Source organism: Corvus cornix, chromosome 7, assembly GCF_000738735.6.
Source record: "Corvus cornix cornix isolate S_Up_H32 chromosome 7, ASM73873v5, whole genome shotgun sequence".
Taxonomy (NCBI): domain Eukaryota; kingdom Metazoa; phylum Chordata; class Aves; order Passeriformes; family Corvidae; genus Corvus; species Corvus cornix.
In genome coordinates, this window is record NC_046337.1 from 24,394,889 (window position 1) to 24,418,411 (window position 23,523).

Genomic DNA, 23,523 nt, shown 5'->3' on the forward strand with positions numbered 1-23,523 from the left:
AAATTCCATAATTTTCATCTTCTCTGCTTACTGAAAATAAGACCATCCCAAATGCAGTAAAATTTTATAAAACAACTCAGATAAAAAAAATGTAAGTCACGAGCTGTATTTATAAAATACTTCTAGTATGAGACAACAACCAGGCTAGTAAAATATTAGTATAAAGTATGTAAGTAAATAAAGCATATATTGGATTCGACACTTTTTTAAACTTCAAAAACCGTATTGGCTCATTAGTATCGTATTGGTTATTGCGAGCATTTTCAGGACATTAACTGTCCTCTCACATTACTTAGAAAGATATTGGGTACCATCTGTTCTTGCAAGAGATTTAAGTATACATCTATTAGATATCATGCTATTTATTTAATTCAGTACCCACTTCCCATTGTTGTATCTTCTGAAAAAGAGAAGTCAATTTAATTACAAGGAATAAAGATAATCTCTTCTACCGGGCTGCCCTGTCATCATGAAAGCACAGAGGGAACCTGTATAAAGTAGGTTACAGGCGTTAGGGAAGAGCAAAACGAACAGCACTTAACATTTAACAAAGATCTAACAAAACCACAATATATGGCACTTAAAAAAAAAGTTACTATAAGCCAAGGGCTTGTCTAAATCAATCTCAGCACATCTGTCTGATGTAGAGCGTAAACAGGATTAGAGCTGGATTTATCTGCTTGACGCTAATTGTACTCACAGTTTCTGCACATGTCCACTTTTTTTTTTCCAAATGCAGCATGAAAAAAAGAAAAATCTGCCTGGATAGATGAATTTCTAGGAAGTTTTATGCCCCTATTTATCATCTCACTAATTTCAAGCAATGAGACTATCCTACATTTTTCCTACTTATGGTAGTCTAATCTCTTATTTAACAAAAATTATGTCTAAATCAACCATACTGAGCTAAATCAAAAGATGAGGGACTAATACACTCAAATAGAGTTTAACTGTTAATAGCAAGCCAAATTTTAATTGTTAAGAGTTTTAAACTAGGCTTTAAACATACTACCTCATGTTTACAGCAAAATTGATGAAAATACATGCAAAGAAAAAAAGCAGTACTATGAAAAATAGAACAGTTTTAAAGAAAATGTGGTATTTAAATATAAACACCAACAGTTCAACAAGGAAACACTTTTTGGACTGTTATCTTACCACAGAGGCCCAACATCTAGAAGTGGTACTTAAGGACTTGATTTCCATAACAAATATCTGGAGTACATGGAAAATATCAGAAAACACACATGAAATGTGACTATAATTCAGGAACAAGAGTTGGACACAAAGTAAAATGTGTTATACTCCCTTGGTCACAAATGCTTCCTCTGACCTTTGGCAAGACACCTAGTCCCCCCTGACTATAATGAATAGATAAATCTTTTACACATTTTAGGCTCTCTGTCCCACTACATTCTCAAAGTTTACTTCCTTAATAGTTAATTGATATAGCTGAGGGCAGTGTAACTTAACAGAAATAATTAGAAATTTTAAAAAAATCATCAAGACTATACCAAAGCAAATATAGCAATCAGTACTTATTAAAGAAGTGGTTTATAATAAAAACACTTCTTTATTATAAAATTGATCACAGACCATCCTACACTGTATGAACACTACTTTTAAAATAACCACTCAAGACATACAATAAAACATAACTGTATTAATATAAACCCAAAAATAAAATAAATAGAATTAAAAATTAAACTAGTTTTGACAGTATGTCTATAAATCTATGTTTAGGAATATTTAATATGATAATGTCTAATGCATATAAACCAGCACCTATTAGCCCATCAATTATTAAGCCCATTTTTCCCTCACTGTAAATCAGCAAAGCACGATAAGCAGCATGCAGCTGATTCATAAAACCTCTATAGCTTTCAGCTACTTATTGATTAAAAAGGGCTGGAAAAGCAGGTATGATCATTCTTGCCAGAAAAGCCAAGAAACACTATAAAGCTTGTCTGGCTCTTTAGCACTTATTTAAATACTCTAAACATGAGACAGAAAAGCTATTTCAAAACACATGAATTTTGAATGATTTTTTTATTTCAAAAATATAGGTCATGCAACACTTCTGGCAAAATTTGATGCTATGCCTCTTACTCTCTGAAAGCAGAGAAAGCAAAATTCCACTTTCTGCTTGCCAAAAGTATCAAACAGTAAGCTGAGGAGAAGGTGGTACAGCAAAAGCCAGGTTGGGGAGGGGCTGATTTTCGTTTGAAGATTAGCTTTATGTTACTCTAGTCCTTCTAAAAGGTGGTGTAGAAGTTTAACACAAGCAAGGCCCTAACCTAGAAACACATTTCTCAGACTGTGTACAATGACCTGCCTGGGAGCAGCAAGGAGTTCAGAAAGTACTACAAGGGACTGAAGAGATGCATCTCAGTTTCTCCAGAGCTGGAGAGTAAAAGCAGGGTGCAACAACTAACTTCACCTTTTAATAGCAGCTATCCACTTGCAGCAGCAGCTGTATTCCTTCAGGGCAGAAAACTGAGCTTAAAAACATCTGACAGGGATACAACCCATTTTCATTCTCCTTTTCTAGAGAATCTTAGTGTGATGTATTTTGCCAAGCAAACGCAATACCTTGCTGCTAATCCATCTCTCAACACAAGACACCCACCCTCGACTCACCTGCCATGACTGTGCAGTCCAGCCCTTCTCCTGAAGTCTGGCTCTGCTTAGTCAAATCAACCCCCTAAAGTAACATAGATTGCCCACTTTTTCTTTTCCCCCTGCCTAGTCTTCTGACAAGTTGTTTAGTATAAGCAGCTCAACACCACTCCTATAGAACTAGAGATGCTACAAATTGATAAGAAAATTCACAGCAGGGAAGAAGGAAGAACTGGGACTGTCTCCTTTCATCAGCAGGAAGTCAACATGCCTTGAGCCAATCCGCTGTGCATTTTCACTTCCAACTGCTAACTCCCCAAAGATCACTGAGATCAATAAGAGTCTGCAAGAACTGGAAGAGATGAACAATGGCTTCTCTTAATTCTTTAGCGTTCTAGTGACATCTTATACATTAAAAGAAAATTGTAAGTCTCAGAACTAAACTCCACTTTACAAAACTATAATGACACATTCAGTTACATTTCATTGGACAAGGAGTTATCCACTCTTCCAGCTTAAAGAAGTCATCTTGTTTTAAACTATCATCACAGATAGCTACCTCTAAAAAGAATATTTTTATGAAGAATAACTGACATAATAAAAAAATAAAATTCTGGAACAAATTTGTACTTCAGATTTCAATTTTTCAACACAATACTAGCAAAAAACCCAATAAACCCAGTATTTTCCAATGCAAACCTCAGTCATGGGATAAAGGCTTACATTACATAATAGAATAATTTCACTTATTTTTAAACAATTTTACAATATTCACAGCATGGGTAAATCCATCTAAAACTGTAACCTCCTACCTTTCATCTTCCCCTCTTGTCTCTTACCACTTTTCAAATGGCTCTTTCCCCCAAGACACCACAACCAGTTGATTCCAATTCCTGTTCTCCACCATACCGGTTAAAAACTAATCCTCAAGCTTCTGAGCATCCCCATCAAATCAAGAGGGCTGTTGCACACACAGCCCCTGTGCACAGTATCATATCACAGCAACTGGAGGAAGAGCAGCTTTAGGGAACATTTGGAGTAGTCCTTGAAGTCTTGAGTTCAACCATACTCAAGCACTTAAAATTTGGTTAACTTTCACTACAGCTTTAAAAGAGGGCAATAGGCAAACTTCTGAAAAAGAACAACTATCACCAAGCTACTTAGTTCTGGCTGAACCAAAAGAAAAGAGGATTCTGGCTACTGGCAGAGCAAATATGGGAAGAGCTCAATTGATCCCATGCTGTAAGAGCATAGTTTAGTACAGCTCAGAGGCTGGTTTTGCTGGAGCTGATACCTTATGGAGAAAGGCCAGGTTTGGGGACTTTCCCTCTGAGCATGACCAGATCTCAGAGTGACACTTGTACACAGCACTGGGGGTCTGCTTGATGCCCAGAAGGCCACAGGAAAGGCCTTTCCTCTTGAAATGAGGCTCATTAGACATCTATCCATCAAGCTTTCATTAGTGTCTTGATTCAGCTCTCAGAGCAGTGAAGTACCTTGCTTACTAACTACAAGCTAATGGCAGAATTTCATTAGAAAAGCATACTGAAACTGGCAGTTTGAAAAGAAATCAAATAGCTTATTGAAAAAATGCCTCTGCAGAAAAGTGTGACTGAAGCTTTGGCAGAAGTACTAATGCTGTTCCAGAAAAAATCTTCACCCTAAGGAAGAGTTTCTCCTTCATTCTACAAGAAAAGATTTGAGGAAGATGATGAATTTAAAAATAACAAGATCTATTGGGAATAATATTAGAACAACAAGGTAAGCTGAAAGGAAGTAAGGCAGACAATGACTGATTCCCATCCTGAAGCATTTGAGAGGATGGATGAACTAAAGGTTTTGCTTTTAATAATTACATTTTATTATTAACACCACTGCAAGAGAGAGGTCACTGGAAATATACTATAGAAAGCTCTACATTTTATGTTAAGAATATGGTACACATACTGCCTAATTTCATAACACGATTTGAAAAGCAGCTGTAAACCTTTCATTTAGTGGCTGAAACTTTGAGGCTTTTCATTTAGTGAGAGGAGTTATGTAAGAAACTTTAGAGTAACAACAGGGTAAAAAGCGCCACTGATTTCCATCATTTTCCAAAACCTCTGCAAACCTCTGCATCAGATTAAATGACTGGTCTTACACAGACCAACCATAAAGCCATCATAAAATGGAATTTATTTTGAGAGAGATTTCTGAAATAAACAGAAGACTGGGATCTAATAGCCTACATGATTTAACAGAATGGGTTAGCAGAGCTGAAATATACTAAAGAATCCCCAAAGACAAAACATGAGCTTAATTTTACATTTCCTCGAAAACATCTCACACATACACAGTGTTATGTACCTACTAATTTATGTTACAATCATGCAATTACTTCTGTCATTTCAGAAAATAAGGCGAAGTGGGGAAACAAATGACCTATTATGGCCATACGACATTACTGAGTTTGATTAAGTACAAGTTAATAATTACTTTTACTTGGAGCCTTACTTGCACCAGATCTGCCTCAGCCTCAAATACAGATTTAGAAATCATCCATACTGCTAAATACCAGTGTTTCAGGGAACTCAATATGCCTCAAATATTGGAATCATAGTCTTTTCTGGAAAAGATTTTCAAGAAATATTTTCTTCAGGAAAAAAGAACAAGCAGCCCATTCTAAACATGTGTCAATGTCCTTCTGTAAACTATTGATAATTCATGTACCCTAGTAAGTCATACTTTTATTTATTAAAGCATAGCTATCAGCTGCTAGATGAGCTTATCCAGGAACTTCTACATGTTTGGCTTTATCCTCATTGATCTCTGATCTTTTCTTTTTTTCAGAGATTTATGAAGGAAACTCTGCCATCCTTTGTATCATTGTATCTGCATCTCCTACAGTTGCCCAAGGGCAAGAGATGGCAATAGCACCACCAGAATCCTCTGACAAGCATAAAACCCTTCCCTCACTCCAACGCTCAGTTGCCACTTAGGAACAGGAAGAATGCAGGCTACACCACTTTGCCTGCAGGGTGAATGAATCCTATTTTGTTCATGTACATCACACTTGTAACAAACTTAAAAGAAAGCACCAAAAACCCCCAGAACTTTGTTAGATGATCTTTTTAATATAGATTTTTTTCCCCCTTCTCCTTATGGACACTGTTCATATTTCTCTAACTTTGTAAAATATTTTGTCATATTAAAAATATAATTTATATTACATTATAGATGTACAATACAAAAATTACTTAGAACACAACACCAAATTTAAGGTATTCTTAGTCAATTGTGCAGTATACAAATTAGCACTTCATATAAAGAGAAAGCTTAAAAAATGCAACACTCCAGAAGCTTTCTGGTATTACAATTATTTTTATTATATAGAATTGACTCCATTTGCAATGATGCATAATTCTGTGACTGAGGAAATTACATTCTCAGACTTTCATCAATTTTAAATTTTTTTTGTAGCTTACCACTATGACAAATCTCTCACAAAAGATTTGATACCAATATGATGTGACACAACTGAACCAAACCTTAATTTCACTCACAGTAAGAAATCACAGGATTAAGTAACACTGTGCAGTCTTTTAGAAAAGTTTATTGCTTCCAGATGGATGCAAGTTTCCTTTCAGCACTGATTGTATCTTCTGTACACAGGGTGCCAGTGTTACTACAAATATAGTCAAAAGTAGTTATAAAGATAAATTGTTAAAATATTGACATAAACAAGCTCATACAATAGTGTCTCTGCACAAAGTAAGGACAACTACATTAGAGTGCTGCCTGTCACAAATGTTCAATACAAAAACATGCACACCCTTTTTAGAAATTACAACCCGTATATGAACAAGCACAAATTTCCAAGGTATTCATAAAATGATTTCTAATTCCAACTGTGTGCTCTTTGCCCCATGTTGTGTAGTGCCATGTGTTTCCCTGCATGGTGCACACCACCAGGACGCCCACCTGTGCCCATGTATCTGCACCAAGCTCAGGATACACTCACTTCATTTAGCAGCAGAACTGCTGCATACACACTGCAACACACGTCAAACGATAACTGTAAATAATAAATATCTTTAAGCTAATTTAAATTTCAGTCCATGTGCATCAAACACTGCAGATGTAGCAACAGGTCTACAAAATGTTTAGCAGAAAGAGTAATTCTGGGAAATATCTATAAAAAAATCTATAAAAAAATCATATACAATGCTATTTTGAAAATCAAAATACACTCAAAATTATCAGGTGAAGCCATTAATTTGAGTTGTTTTGATATTTTATGTTGTTACGCTGTTCACAAGTTATACGAATAAATGGTAATGAGTCATTTAAAACATTATTTGAGATTTTCATGACATTCTCAAAAATCTGGAGATCTCCATTTTGAATTGTGACGTAACCTGTGCATAAAGTAGGATAAGTTAATGCATTTCAGAGAACATGCAGAATTCATAAAATGGTTTATGAATAAAATGTCAACATTAAGTTCCATGAAATTCAAAATTAAGTAGAGAGATAATTTTCACTTTTATATCAAACTACATTAGTATATTAATTTATATACAGAAACCTACTTATTTTCTGCCAGGCTGATCAACAGCTTTAAAACAGAGACACTTGTCAAAAAAACCCTCCAAAAAAACCCACCCCAAAATGCTCCACAATGTATGCTTTGCATCCTGGCATGCACCGACAACTTCAAATAAGCATCTCCTCTGCACCTTAAGCAAGTTCTTTGATATCTACCACCAACTTCTCTCCAGTACGGTAACTGCACCTACACATGACATTTACATATCCATTCCTAATCCCAGTACTAAGTACTAAAATCAAACAGAGAGATTACTGATCGACATATCAAAAAAAACCCCAAAAAACCAAAACACAAACAAGCCAGTTTCTGATCAGATTTCACTGTTGAATAATCACGTAAAATGACAAAGATGCACTTCAAATCTCCCATAATACACACAAATTTTTACTCCCCAAAACCTTTTGAACGCTAGCATTACACCCATATGTACAGGTATTACCACTAGGAGGTTGAAGTAAATAACTTACTTGTAGATCCTATGAATTTTATTCACAGCATCAAGTTCCTGCATATGGTTCCAGGGTCAGAGAACAATTCCAATTCAGAGCACCCACACGGCAACAAAGAGAGATGCATCTTCAAACTCTCCAGCATGCACTTGCTCAGTGTGTTATTGTTACTATTGCATGCAAATTTTCCTCTATCACAATATTAAACTTATTTTGCTCATTTAAAAGTAAATTTAACAAATGTGAGTTTCCACACATATCCAGCTACACATTACAAATCATACAATAATCTTTGACTTAGCCATAAAGTGAATTAGTGCCAGAAAATTATCACCACCTGTGTTGAAGAAATAATCAGTATTGATACCTTGGCACACATCTTTAAGCTGCTGACATAAAAAATGGAAATGGATGTTTCATATTAAGGTTCTCTTCTGTGAACATCAGAAATCTTCTCAAATATATTTATGGAAAAATACCAGCAAAGCATATTGAAGCTACACTTTTTCCTTATTTTGAGGCTGATCAAACTAAATCATTCTCAATGGCTTCAGACTCTTATCCTATACAAGCCTAACTATGTCTTTGGAATTTAACTTCCTTTCTCCACAACAAAAATAAATATATTAAAAAACCCCAAGATTATAATAATTATAAGCATTCATATGAACAATATTTTCAAGGGAATTATGGCTAAGAAATTCAGGTTTCCTATACAGTCTCCTACTGCACTGTAATTCTTAACCAACATTTAATAAAATTAACCCCTTGGTATTTTTTCAGGCAAAGAACATGCATTCTTTAAACTGTATTGTTCCACCAATAAAAATAAGTACCTTGGCGATGGAAGGCTAGGCAAACTGAAGTTCAAATTTTATCATTAAATCTTGCTTGGCACTGCAGACACAGGTGGAACTACAGACTAGTGATGTGTGTGCTTTTACTCAAAATATCATTTAAATATAATTTAACTGGTTTCTGGTATGCAAGACCAGCAATACCAGGACAGAGCAAGCATCCATCTGTCCCAGTATCTTATATCAAACCATAGCCATAAGCAGATGCTAAGAGAAGAGAAGGATAAAGGAAGCATTTATTCTCTTTCCCACTAGTACTTTTCCATTCCCCACCTGTTTTCATTTGGGATACCCTGAACTGACTGTGGTTTCTACACATTTAACAGCACTCAAATGATGCCTTCCATCTCCATCTGAATCCACAAAATCTTTTAGCACTAACAATTTTTTGGCAGTAAGTTTTACAATTCTCTTAGCTATTCATTTGGTTTTCAGCCTGGTTCTTCTTAGCTTATTAGAAGCACCTTATTTCTTATGTTGCAAAACTGCCACTTTGTCCAGGCCACATGTCAAGAACCTTCCTTTTAGACCAAAAAGTGCCAGCCTAGTCCACCACTCTCATCCAGAAGCCATTATGTACCTTTAACCACAGTCACCCCTTGAACCTTCTCCAGTCCCACATCACCTTTGCTGAGAACACCAGAACTGCACACAATATTCAAGACACTGTTAAATAACTGCTGGTTTATAGAGCATACAAACATCTGCTTTAGTCTCTATTTACGTTCTAATTATCCTTAACATAATAATCCTAACAACTGTTTAAGTGACAGATGACATTTTCCACATGATAAACCTATAATTATACACATTAGAAATGGTATAGCTACAGCTCCTGATCTTTATTCCAAGCTGATGGCATTCAAATAAAAGATCAATACATTACACTATGTGCAATTATTCCAACTCTCAGACTCACTGTCCTGTTGCCTGGTCAAATCCGTAAAACTGCCATGGCTCTGAATTTGTGCTGTAGGAAAGAACTTGCTTTATTACTCTGCTCCCACATAAAATCAATATTGCTAAATGCTAATGAAAAAGGCAGTATCTCCCTTAAGCAAGACAAACATTTATATACATATAAATCATTATAAGTTCGGTACTGAATTCCTGTGTGTACCTTCCCCAAATGGTTTCCATAAAACAAGTGAGACCTAGGAACAAAATTTCAAAATCACCACTTGCTTGTTTCCCTCATATTTTAAGTAATTAACTACTCAACAAATGTAAATGCTAAAAAAAAAAATGCTCTTATTTAATTTTCATTTGTACTACAGTTAAAAAAACCCAAACATTGATCAGGTACTCTTTTTTTCTGCTAAGCATTGTTTTCCAAACCAACTCTAGTTGCTACTAGCCTTGTTTAATGAGCATGTTGCAGTCAAGTGACCAAGAAACATTACATTTGACATGAAATACTCAGAGTATTCTTTTTCCTTTAATAAAAACAATACAAAATTAAAACCAGACATCTAGATACAATCTTTTCCCAATCATGGTAACATACAATACACGTAGGTTTACCCGAGAATGTGTCAGCTGCAGAATTCACTGAATGAAACCACAAATCCGTTCAAAGTTTGATGTTGACATCAGTTACCACCATCTATAGCCATTTAACTGTTAGGGTATTATATGCTGGCACTATGATAATTTTGATCCCTAGCTAATCACCTCACTCCAAGTTAAATTACATAGATGTGACAGAGCAGACCTTTGGGAAACCCAAAACCATCCAAGTGTAAAATCTTTCAGTACCTTTCTTGACAGAGCTGTTTGACAAGTCTCCAAAAGGCCATGCAACAAACAGGAGAGCAGGGAGAGGACTTGGACAGGAGCAATCTCATTTTGAACCATCTTCGGAACAGTCAACAGATCAGCCAAGCAAAGACGTGCTATTTTCATACCAAAACCCAGCAAGTTACCTGGAATTTTTTCCTATTTATTGTTAGCAATTTATTTACAAGAATTTTCACTCCTTAGAATTACACAGGCTTTTTTCAGAAGTCATTTTCATATGTCATTTTTAAGTGAGAATATTTATTCTATTTCTACTATGCTGTACTAAAACAACGCAGAAAAATATAACTACAAGATAATTTTTAAACTTCTGTCAAATGACAGGAGGGTAATATAACAATGAGCATTTAATTACCCAAACTCAGATCAGTACAAGCAAAACAGCATTATATTTAGTGGTAAGGATTTATTGCTGTTACCCTTAACTTGATCATTCACGTGTCAAATTTTGTTTTTCCAAGACTGCCTGCACTGTGTAAAGATCTGTTTCCAGGATACCTACAATTGTGCAGTACATAACATCTGTTGCTTTGCATTTTCAGAGCCTCACAAAGAATACTTTCCTATATTCACTTGAGTGTATGGACTGACAGAACAGATATATTGTCACAGTTCAAATAAACTGACAACTACAGCAACGATTCAGCACTGAAAAGCATCCAACTAACTACCATCTGACGTTGCTCAAACAGGCAAAAGCCCGGAACTTCAGAGTTCAGCACTGAATTCTGTTAATGAACTGACCATTTGTTTAAACTTGCAACACACAGGCAAGAAATAGCCACACTCCAGACTAGAGAACTGTGACTTAAACCAATTCACTGAAAAAATTGTTGTCAGTGATTTAATATATTCCTATGACAACTAAGTGAGAAGTCGGGGAAGGAGGAAGTTGCAGATCTTAAACATAAGAAGTGAATTGTCTTTCATCAAATCCCTTACAGGTAGGCTACCAGACATCAAGGCTCACATGAATATTCAGGCCTAAAATTTCCACGGTTTTTTTATAACACCTGGTTTCACTGTTCAAATCTTCTCTTCAGCTAAAGGAGGAAGGGTTCCTAAATTGCAAGAGAAGAGCTCCAAAACATCTTCCCTAGTGAAATAGTTTGAGATGTACCGTCCACACCTTTAGCCCACAGACACCTGTATTTTTGAAACAACCTGAACAATTGAAAGGAAGATATTCTAGTCACTTATTTCAAGTCAGCAGTTAAAAAAATTTTAAAAATTTAAAAATCACAACCCAAAAAATTGACAGTTCATGTCTATGAGACAGGAATCAATTTAGAAGAGGATCCCGGTAAAACACAATTCTATCGCAGTCACAGTACTACATGACAAAAAGGTCAAACTTTGAAAGGAAACAGCAGATACCACCACAAAACTAGCAGATGTTCCTAAAGGATGATCTGTACAAAAACATAAGCATATGTGAGAGAAATCCAACACTATCATGAAATCAGTTGGTGTCTAACATAATAGCAGTTCCTTATGGCAATATGGTAATACATGTATCAGATACTCAACACATTATGGTCTTTTGTCTGCACATACTGTTACAACATAAGTCATAAAAACCAGGACCACTGATTTCCTTGAAAGGAAAACATTAGTTCCACAGCCCACTAATGTTAAGTTCCACAGACTACTCAGTTCTTCAGGTTACATTCTCAGATTTTCACCCACTTAAGCTTTTTCATAAATTGTCTTAGTAGGATAAAAATATCTTTGGAGTACTGCACGTATTGAAGAAAAACTTCCTTCTAAAGACAGTGCATAATATAGCCAGACATACCTAAATGAAACAGCAAACAAAAAGGGATTTCTTCTATCCAATACCTATTTGTTTGGGTTTTGCATAATTGCAACAGTATCTATTATTTACCTGCTGCTTCTGTAACATACATAGTTAACAAGACATTTACAACCAGAAGAAAATTGTTTTTCTAAGTTTATTTTTATTGACTCCAACAAGAGCAGATGACAGATTGTCCGGCTTTTATTTCTATTTTGCAACTGTAAAAAAAACTATGCATTTTCCAATTAACCACACTTAAAGTCAAGATAAGCTGGCAACACTTGATGCAATAGGAAAAGACAACAGCGCATAACAGAGGGATACAGATTCAGGGATGATATGGTAAAATGACAATCAAAGAAAGAATATAACCATATCTAGAATCTGAAAGAGGAGTTAAAAAATTAGCATTCCTCAAGGGCCAAAAAACAGGATAATTAAGAAACTGAGATAGGGGATTTCTACATAGATAAGGGATTTGACTGCATACTCTTTAATGATTTAAAAAGAACATTAATTTACACTGAGAAAGGGACTCAGTGTTACAGCACTATTGTGGATATGAAAATACCACTAGCATGGGCATCAAAGATTGGTTGCATACCAACTTTTTCTTAATATACACCTTTGGATTCTCTCCATCATGCTATATAAGGAAGACCATCAACTGACTCTTGCACACCTTTGCCCAAAAGGCATAGTCAAGAGCTGTCAATTACTCTGTGAACAAGAAAATTATGGAACCTTGATAACTTTTTTTATTAAACAAATTTGGATTCTACTCTTCATCCCCTTACTACGTCTCCTGTGACTCTCCAGTGATTCCCCCACCCTTTATCACACACACCCCACACTACAGCATCACCCTGCATGTCTCCCTGTCTGCCCAGCAGCAGCTCCATTCCATCCAGTGTCCCCTCCATTCACTCACATCCCTCTCCACAGTACCCACAGATCCCTCCCATACCCACAGGGCACTGCACCAAAACCCTTACACTCCCATACTGTATCAGCTCACCCCCACCACAGCACGCTTGATTGCCCCCTGATTCCCACCCATCTTTCTTCAATCCGCCTGCTCAGCAGCCAAAAACCAGCACCAGCTACGCCTGGCTTGCTCCTGGTGTGCCAGCTGCTCAGTGATGCATAATGTGCCAAGCACCCAGCCAGACACCATCCTCACTCCCCAGGAAGGAACAGGAGAGGAATAAAGCAAAACATGGCCTTATCTGTAATATCAGAACATGGCAAAGACTGAATTATTACACAGTGCAACAGAAGCAGCAAAGAAAAGAAACCTCCACCACAAAAACAGAACATATCGCCTTTACCCAAGTCAAAAACTTGCTGAGTTTATGGCCTACAACAACTTTAGGATAACACAAACCACAGTATCATCAACAGAAAGTTTTGCATTAAAAAGAAAAGGCCATGAAGAAGGGCTACTTTCTACGAAAGCTAAATAAATCCTGTTATTTCAAATTCCCATAGCATCAGAATCCAACTCACTAACATAGGCAGCACTTAACGTGTATGGAAACCTGAACACACAAATATAATTTGCAAGATCGAGCATAGAAACCTTTTGTTCTGGAACAAAGATTTAAATATCTGATCTCTCTCTTTGGAGGTAGAGAATTGAAGTGCATAGAAAAGGCCATATATTAGATCTCCAGGTTATGTTAGCCCCTTTCAGTGTAAGCAAAGAGGTGCATAAATGTGTGAAACACAAGAAAAAACAGAAAGCATGAAACAATGAAAGTTGCCACAAACACATGAACTGATCTTCTGATAAATGAAAATAACCACACGGACAGTCAAGATATTCTGTTTTAAAGTTCCCTGAAAAAAAGAACAAGTTTTAAGACTCCTTTAATCAGTGTATCCTAGTTCCATAAACATTTTTCAGTTTCCACAATAAATTGCAGCTTAATAAATTATTTCGCAGCTTCATGCAGCATTTTTCTGAAAAACATTAATTTTACGGACTCCCTGGAAAAAGATTTGAGTGTCTTATAAGTTCAGACCTAAGTTCAGAGAGTTTAAAACTGCATGCTTTCCTCCTTCAATTCGCATCTTAAAGCCATATATTAATGTGGCACATGAACACCTCACTTTCAGTTACACTTCATAATACTTATTTTTATGTCTCTTCCTTAAAAACAGTTTTTCTGTTTGGACACTAGATAAGCCACTTAGAGAAAATATGTTCTCTACATGTCAGAAGTAGAATCAAAAGCTTCGAATTTGGTCCTCTTGGAACTTCAGTAATTCACATTTTGTAACAGCCAGTTTCCATTTCCATTATTCCTGACTGACCGATAGACTGACAGATGTCTTACTTTAGAGATCCCAAACAGACTATTGGTATCTATTTCAGCCACATCTGTTCCTAAATAGCCTTGGCAACAGGCCACTATGCACTCGGAATTAATTTTAAGTCCTTTACTGCTGACTCTCCCACTGTTGAAATACATCAGTGATTCCTTTTCCTTATTGCTGCACTTATATAGCAAATCTATAAATCTATATTTTAGATGAATATCAACAAGAACTACAGCATACTATAGATAAGAATAGTATACTTAAACAATAACGATGTGTTTTACTTCATTATGAAAATACATATTTGTTATTTTTATTTTATTCATTATGAAATATATAGTCAACATTACATTAACCTCTGGATTGCTCCAAGATCTTATTTTCTTGTTGGATAATTAATTTAGAAATTATGTTCAATTACCTATACTTAAAAAGGAAGCTTATCCAAATTATTACTATTATTATCCCAATAGTCAGTCCAGCTTGCAAGCTGTCAGTCAGGGAATAACTTCATATACCATTCAGTTTAGTACACTACACACACAAGAAACTACACTTACAAAGTTTTTCATAATGATCAAAATCCTCCAGACTTCACATACTGATAAAGCACCGGGCAAGTGCCATTTTCGTTACACTTCCTACCTGACAGAAATCTGCTGAAAAACTGCAATTATTGTTAATTGGGAAACTCTGTGGCAATCTTTAAAAACATGCTGGAGGCTTTAAAAAATCAGATTTAAAGTCTTTATTTAACAACAAAAAAAGCCATATGCATAAAGACAATACAAATGATCTTCTGGGAACTTGTAAAAATCACGTAAAATTTTCAAACCCGTACTTAAGATAGCTTTCTCTGCTATAGTTTTGAAGCAGCACTCAAAACGAGAATCTCCACAGTTCAGGGCTGGATTATTAATAGAGAGAGAAGTCTTGCCTTTTTGCTAATTTCCATGATTATATTTACAGCATAGGAAAGCCACGTAGAAAGAAGCTAGAGAAAAAACTAGCAACTACTGACTGTGAGCTCTGCTTCTCGTTGAGGCACCAAGTGCACTGTTACAAGCAAGCAAGCAGCTATGGGTCAGAGGGGTTCTGCCTCCATGAGGAGAAAAGGCTCAGCTGAGCTGCACACCCAGGCTGTAGCCGCAGCCTTTCCAAGGGGGCAGCTGAGCCATGCCTCACACTTTCCCTTACTCCCACCTGACACATTCAGTCCCCCAGGCTCCACATCCAGTTGCCTGCCCAAGCCTCACTTCTGCCATAAGCTTTGTTATAATAAAGAACACACAAAATTCGTAATGGGTCATGCTTATTTGAGAGGGAAGAACTTTGCTGGAGAGTGAAGAACAAAAGAAGCCATCAAAAATCATCAGCAAGCATGGGCAGCCAAAAACCGCTTGGGGAGAGAAGCTGCAGAAACCCAGGACAAGGTAAAGAAGTAAGTCCTCCTGACAATCAGGCTGCCTAGAGCCCCACAGGAACAGTGCAACGGGGCAGAACTCCACATACGTCACTGTGACACAACTGGGCCCAGGTACAGCAGATGTCACCTGCTTGGGAACTTTGAGCTGGGATTTGGAGCTCTGGCAGAATCTGGAGAAGTCAAGGCTGCACAAACTACCATGTGTAAGAACAAACAATTGGAATCACAGAGCTGTGGGTGACAAATGACAACTTCAGCAAAACAGGAATTCATTTGGAGAACTATAGGGGATGGGAGGTTAGGAAAAAGGGAAGAAAGCAACTACCTTCAAGTTCTCTGATTTTAACAGACTGTAGCAACTGCCGAGAAGAAAGACCTTTTCCTGAAACAGGAAGAATTGCCACATACAAGTCCAAGCAAGAGACATTCAACAGCACTTGCAAAGCGTGAAGACCTGGCTTGACCTCTTAGAGCCTAAGGCAAACTGCGTTATGAAGCTTTTGGGTTGGAGAAAGCATGCATAAGCCAAATCTCAGTGGAAAGACTTGTCCAGAGAGCCGTTAGCCATCTCTGAACACTGCACTGCTGTACTTATCCAGGAACGATACCCTGCCACAGATGGCTCCTCCCAGCACCAGTACAGAACACCCCAGGGTAAATGCTGCTGGGAGCCAAGAATGAGGGAGAGAAAAACATTCAAGCTCCAGAATCCACATTTGACTGCCGCAACTGCAGCATCTCAAAAATGAAGCTATTCAGCAGCTCAATGCCACATAGTATAAAACCAAATTGTCAGAGAAAGAAGTTTCAGCAAATATTTAATACGTGTGCAGTAAAAGCCCAAATCCTGATACAATTGGCAGCAGCTTGTCAGTGCTGCTTTCCATAAGACTCCTGAAGTCCCGCCATCTGCTACAGGTCTGACTTTAGGCACTGCATACTTCATTACCTTTCAAGAACTACAAAAAGTTTCTGATGTCTGTATGAGTAACATGAAGATGAAAAACTTACACGAAGTAGCAACTGAGGGGGATGAATTTTTCCTAGGAAAATAAACAAACCAAACCAGCCAAACAAAACAAAAAAAGCCAAACACACACATACAAAAATCCCAAACCACAGAATATACTCCCCATCTCTGGAAGCATGGACCAATATACACCAAAATTCCTGTCTGCACTTAAAATCCTTCACTGATGACAATTAATGGACAATCACAGACCCTTAATTCCTGATATACGGCAATTCAATCTACATTAAAGGAGGCAGAACATAAAGTGGCACTCATATTAGAGCCCCACACACAGAACTAAATAACTAATAAATCACATTACAGATCACATACACAAAGACATGTAGTTAATCCCAAATGGGAAGGAAGAGAACCTTCAGCACTGAGTAACAGCATTATACTTAAGGCACCCAGACTAGCTCCCCAAGAGGAAGGACTGTGCATCCTCACTGGGTGCAGGGGTGATCAGAACTCAGCGGTCCTGCTGAAAAGCAGGTATTTAAGTCTGAGACAGCACTATTAACATGGTTACGCTATTCAGAGGAGAGGAGTCAATAGCAGGGCATGACTGTGTATTTGTTCAATTTCGGTAGCTCCGGTATCCCAACACTGTTACATGAAATGAACCATAATGACTTCATCTGTGAGCATCTGACTACTTCTTTGCTTCTCTCAATGCTGACTCTATGGCTATGAGATCTTACCTGTATGAACTTCTACATTCTGTCCAATAGACTTATAAACCTGGTAGTTTAAACCTGAACAAGCTAACCACGTTGTCCTAGAAGGCAAACATGCTGCCTGGAAACTGCATTCCTGAACACAACTTTGATTTCTTCTTCATGTAAACACTGGGAGGTCACGGAAATAAACAAGCACCTTTAGGAGTGTGTACACAGTTTCAAAACTACGAATATGTTTACACAGTTTCTAGGAGAAAAATATCTATTTGGATACGTTCAAGCAGCATTCCTTGGCTTCTTAAACTTTTGTGTATAATTTGTTTCACTTGATCAAATCCTTTAACCACACTTTCTCAGCATGTTGCCACGTGAACACCACAGAGCAACGGCGACCTGCAACAGAAGCCTCATCACAAAACTCAGATGCATCCCGCAAAACTACACTCTCCTCTCTGTGCTCTGGTTTATGTACCTGCCAAAGAACATATGCCAGAAAAAGTTGATGCCGCAGAAACAAAATCAAATCCTCTTACTGCTCTGCCTGGGGCTAAGAGGCCCGAAAAACATCCTCTCTACCTTCTGTCCTTTTCGTATGACCCACCAAGAAGACAAGGCTCTTGCCAGAGAGAGGTGGTTCAGGTACAAGACACTCAATGCGTCCGGAACAATTTCTTTTTCTTTTCAGTCAGCAAAGTACCCTCTAAGGGAACAGATGTGCCTGACAGCACTGCCCTTAAGCACTTTACTGCAATCCCGGTTTAGGGTGACTCAGCCCGCGCTGCCCGGAGAGCCCCCGGCCGCCTCTCCCCGCACGCCGCGGGCAGCCCAGCTCGCCCTGGGCCCCGCCGCCCGCTCCCGGCGGCAGCGGCCTCAGCCTGGGCCCGGCCCGGGGCGGACACCCCCTGCCCCGCCCTGCCCCGTCCCACCTGTGGGGCTCTCGGGCAGGATGGGGCTCCAGCGGAGCCGCCGGGCGCTCAGCACCACGTCGCAGCTCCTCTTGCCGATCTCGAAGATGCCCCTGAGGAGCGGCTCGTCCCCCGCCCGGGCCGGCGGAGCCGCGGCCAGCGGGGCCACTCTCCGCCGCCGCTCCTGGGGCGCGGCCCGGGCGCGGCCCTGCGGGCGGGGGAGCGGGGCCGCGGCGCCCGGCATGGCGGCAGCACCCCCGAACCCACCCCGCCACACCGCCCGCGGCCCGCCGGGTCGAGCAGCGCCCGCCCCGCCCCGCAGGCGGGGCCGCGGCCGCCCGGGGGCCGGCGGGAGGGAGCCCGTCCCGGACCGGAGCCGCAGTCGCGTCCTCGGTCGGCACCGAGGGATTGCCCGTGCCCTCGCCGGCAGCGGCGGGACAGAGGGGCCCAGCTGCCGGGGCCGCGCGTCCCTCCCGGCGCCGGGCAGAGCGGCACTCGGCCGGACCCCGCGTCAGGTGCGCTGCCCACGGGGCGCAGCGGCCAGAAGGCAACTCGGGCGTCTCAGCGCTCTGCTCTCCTCAGTTACTGCCTCAAGGAGAGCAACGAAGGAACGCTCCAGCTACAGAAATTCATTTTCCTTGTCAGTGTCCCACGTCTTCCACTTGTCTGTTATCGTTAACAATATTGCTGTTTCTTAGCTTTAGAAAACTACCACATGAAGTTCGAATAGACCTTCCATACTAAAAAGGCTGAGTCTTTCTCAAGTTGTGACTCTGACATAACCTTCATGTAAATACCATGTCGACATTCGTGCTACAAAACAGATTATTGCCATAAGCCAGGGTGGAGGCATCACCCAGTTATACCCTTCCTTCATAACAACCGAGCAACACCATGACTCGGAGTCTGACACTGGCTCGTACAACGACAGATCTGCTATCAAGTGGACCAGTGCAGAAAGAATACCCAGAAGGATTGTGTAGTCATCCCTCACCCTCAAAGCTTGAATGCAGGGGAGGAAGACCACTTTACTCCTGCTCTATAAATTATAGGCTTTACTGCTTGGAGGTATGACAGTTTTACTCACAGGTGCTGTAAGATTCACTGATGACAATCACCTTAGAGTGCAGGGCCAACTCCCATTTATAAGGTACTCCTGAGCCTGTAAGGGCTAAATTTGTACATTTTATAATGTCATGGTGGCTTGCTAGTGCACGAAAAGGATATTTTTAAACGAGAAGTTCAGTAATTTTATCTTTATTGTTTCCCTTTCTGGTGTGTCTCCTTACACACCAAATGTAAATGTCCTGAGAAATAAAGCAATGCATTGAAAATATCACCTTTTGCTGATGGATACAAGTTACAGTTCAAACCACATGTTAGAGTATTCAATGCTCTTCCTGTGTTTAGTACCGTAGAAGAGAAATGTTGTTATGGGTAAGGAAATCTGATTGCAATCAAACCAGCCAAGAGCACGAGCATGAGTACCTGTTCTCAAGACATGTTGCCTTTCTTCACAGTTCCATAAAAACAAGCTGCTAACTATGTAGCTGACAAGACGGCTTTAACACACATTTTAAAAGTCACCGTGGTACAACTTTTTGATACTTTGCCATGTTTAAAGTATATTCCAAATATTTGTTAAATGTGCAACCTGTAAGTGCTTTTCAATTTGCATCAAGCCATTAATACAGCTTGTACTGAAATGCAGACCTCACCAATTTGCCTTTCTGAATCACAACATGACCACATAAGGTTTTTGCTTGCTTAAAGCTTGTAATAATTATCTCTTTTTTTTTTTTTTTTTTTTGCCCCTTAGGTTTTCTTTGTTGGGATATGAATATCTCAACTGCAGAGTAATCAAATAGAATAAGGTGTAAATAATTAAAATTATGTGTGGACTGTGCAAGTTTTGTGCAAAATATCTTTAAGCAAAAAAAAATGAGTGACAAGGCAGGAAAAACTATGAGCCAAACAAACAAGCTTGCCTTAAGATTTATCATTCTGGTACAGCAGTAGATGAACCAATTCAACTTGTGTCTGTTATTTGGTGTCAGTGATCTTTAATGTGTTTGCATTGATGTCATTCAAAAGGAAAGCTAAATGATTAACTGGAAGATAAAGAATAACATGAAGCTAGAAGATATAGTCAAATCACTTTTGAGGCTGTATGCCCTATATAAACCCCCGCAGTCATTTGTATTTGTTTCTAGGACAATTTATTAACCTATATCACCTGGTGTATACTATATATTATCACCAGATAATTTCTCATAAGTTACAGGAAAGGATAAGCTGCTAACTGTCTTGGAACCATAAAATAGTACTGTTTTCAACAGAACAGGTTTTTTGGTTTTTTAATGGAAAACTATTGTGGTTCCTAAGAGACTTATAACATCCTTCAACTGATGTAATTAAAACTTCTAACACCCTCTTACAGACATTACTTGAAACGTCTATTAAATCAGTAACAGTTAAGATAGTAAATGTATTAGATAAAAATATAAAATAGTAAGAGAACTGTATATAGTAACAAAAACCATACTAGTCTGTTCACTCTGTTTTGCTACTCTTCACAAATCCTCAATCCCCACAATTCTTTGCAAATCTGAGACAAACACTTTTTTCTTGGGGGGAAAAGTTCTGAGCAAGTCTACTCTAACAGACTTTTTTTTTTAGGTATCACAACTTTCAGATTTGCACATTGAATTTGGAAATGCATGGAATAGCCCAGCAATATAACTTTATCCATTTTTCTACACTATGTCTGGAACTCTCACACACAGAACTTTCTTGTGCTTTCTTGTAAGAATATGGTTGTGTGTATCAGTGATCTAATGTAGTATCTTCTGTGATGTTCTCGTATCAGAGAAAGAAAAGGAAGATGCAAGACAATCCGTAGGATTTGTATAGTAGGCATTCAAGCAGCAGAGTACCAAGCCTACATGCCACAGTCTTGATTTCTTCCACATCTTTGATCATGGCCAATTTTGGAAGTGGAGCATACCAGTACCTGTGACAGCAGAATGATCAAGGGACTTCTAGAAATACAGTGTGCTGCATGAGGAAGTGGCATGATGTAGAAGACATTGCAGGTCAGCCAAAGCAGCTAGTGTGTTTTACTTTCCTGTTCTCTCACATGCATTTTGGTTCCGTTACCTGAAAGCAGCTTACAAGAAAGATGGAAAGAGACTTTTTAAAAGAGCATGTTGTGTCAGATAAGGGGAAATGGTTTCCAGCTGAGAGTAGGTTCAGCTTAGGTATTAGGAACAAGCTCTTTATTGTGAGGGTGGTGAGGAATTTGAGCAGGCTGCTCAGACAAGTTCTGGATGCCCCACCCCCGGAAGTCTTTAAGGCCAGGTTGGATGGAGCTCTGAGCAACCTGGTCTAGTGAAAGGTGACTGTGGTGATAGCAGGGATGTTGGTACGAGATAATCTTTAAGGTCCTTTCCAACCCAGTCCATCCTATGATTCCATACCAGTAGATACAAGAAAACAGAGAAGCCTTGTTCACCACTTAATAAAGAGTAAGTTGAATAACACTTTTTATAATAAGCCTTCAAATTAAAGTTTTCCAAATCAAGTTTTGAAACTTTTCAGGTAGTTCCGGAGAGGTTGTGGAGCTGCCTTGGAAATGGTCTTAACATTTTTATTTGGTTGGGTTTTTTTAGACAAATACCTCAAGTAAAGTCAGAACAAAAAAAAAAGAGGGCAGAGGGGGAGGAGACCCACCAGAAAGAGAAGCAAAGCCATTGTCAAGAACAGCAAGGGCCAGTTGCTCCCTAAGAAACAGGGAGCCAAGGAAAATGCCAGGGCTAGCAAGGCAGAGACCTTTCTGGCCAGGACCCACCTGGAAGTACCTGAGCAAGGAAGTCTGGGGAGTGTACTAGAATCCATCAAAGCCCCAGATCATCAGCCAAGTTTATAATGATGAGGCAGGTCTGGATCAGAAGGGTTCAGAGCCAGATCAGGGTTGTGGCTGAGCTGCAGACCAGCATCACACAGCATCTGTAAATGAAAAAGTGGTCATCCCAGACTGAGCTTGAATAAAGCTGCAGGCTCATGGATAGGGTCAGTGAGAGGGTTTGCAGGTGGAGCTGCTCAAGGTTTTTAAGGCTCAGTAGTGGCCTCATGGCCCTTGCAGCCAGAACGGCAAGAGGAGGAATTCTGAGGAATAGTAGGAGTAAGCTGCTTTGTAAAGGAAGTGGGGTTTAGAGTGATTACAAGTCAGGTAGGATCCCTACCTGACCAAGGTAAGCAGAACTGTGTGTAGCTAAGTTCAACAGGAGTCCAGATAGCTGGACAAACCCCTTGTATCAAGGTAGGTCCAACATCAAGCTGAAAAGCAGAGTCATTAGGTTAGGTCAGATGACAGTAGCCAGTGCCAGTGCTAGCCCAGCAGCCACCAGGGAAGTTTGTATTATCAAGGCAGGTCCAAGGTCAGGGAAGAATATCAAGTTTGTGGGTGAGGACCTGGATATGGCACACACATGACTGCAATAACACAAAGGCAGACACCATGCATAAGATCTTCTTTTAAATCATAGATCTTGCACGGGGTGGGGGGACAGACATCTCCCTTGTGGTCTCTTTGAGCTAGTTCTCAGCAGTCTGGACCCAGGGGAGGTTTTGTCCTAGGTCAGGGTGATGGTCTTGAGCACAACCAGACAGCCTAGGAGAGGGAAGCAGCCTCTGGACCAAGAGAAGTAGTAGGAAACAAAGAGAGGAGCTAAGCTCTCCTTAACTAACGGTATTTCTTTCTGGAAATCATCCCTTTCTCTCAAGATGCTAAGAAATAGTGAGAGCCTCCCAACTCTTTTCCAGAAGAACTTTGTGAAGTGAAGAAAGAGGTAGGACAACCTGTGACAGAAATAGCAAGTGAGGGAAGTACAGCTAGTGTTTACTGAAGGACAGAAAGCAGGTAAAGGTTGCTATTGGAAAATACGTTCTCCCACCTCAAGAAAAATGTCTGTAAAAATGCAATGAGGTAAGTAGGCCAGTTTTTGATTCATGAGCAATGTGATGTTCAAGTTAAGGAACAGGAATTTAGAC

The 23,523-nt window shown here is 39.2% G+C and overlaps 1 protein-coding gene across 3 annotated transcripts in view; it reads right to left on the reverse strand.

The window, feature by feature from the left end:
• CERKL (ceramide kinase like) overlaps window positions 1-18,715 on the reverse strand; it is a 52,478-nt gene extending 33,763 nt beyond the window's left edge. The window contains exon 1 of one of the 3 annotated variants that reach the window (XM_039554913.1): window positions 18,493-18,715. In XM_039554913.1, coding sequence (XP_039410847.1) covers window positions 18,493-18,715 — 223 coding nt within the window. Of the gene's footprint in view, window positions 1-700; window positions 5,806-18,492 lie in introns of those variants that run through there. The other 2 variants (XM_019290529.3, XM_019290530.3) reach the window with 2 other exon arrangements.
• Between the last annotated feature and the right edge of the window lie 4,808 nt (window positions 18,716-23,523).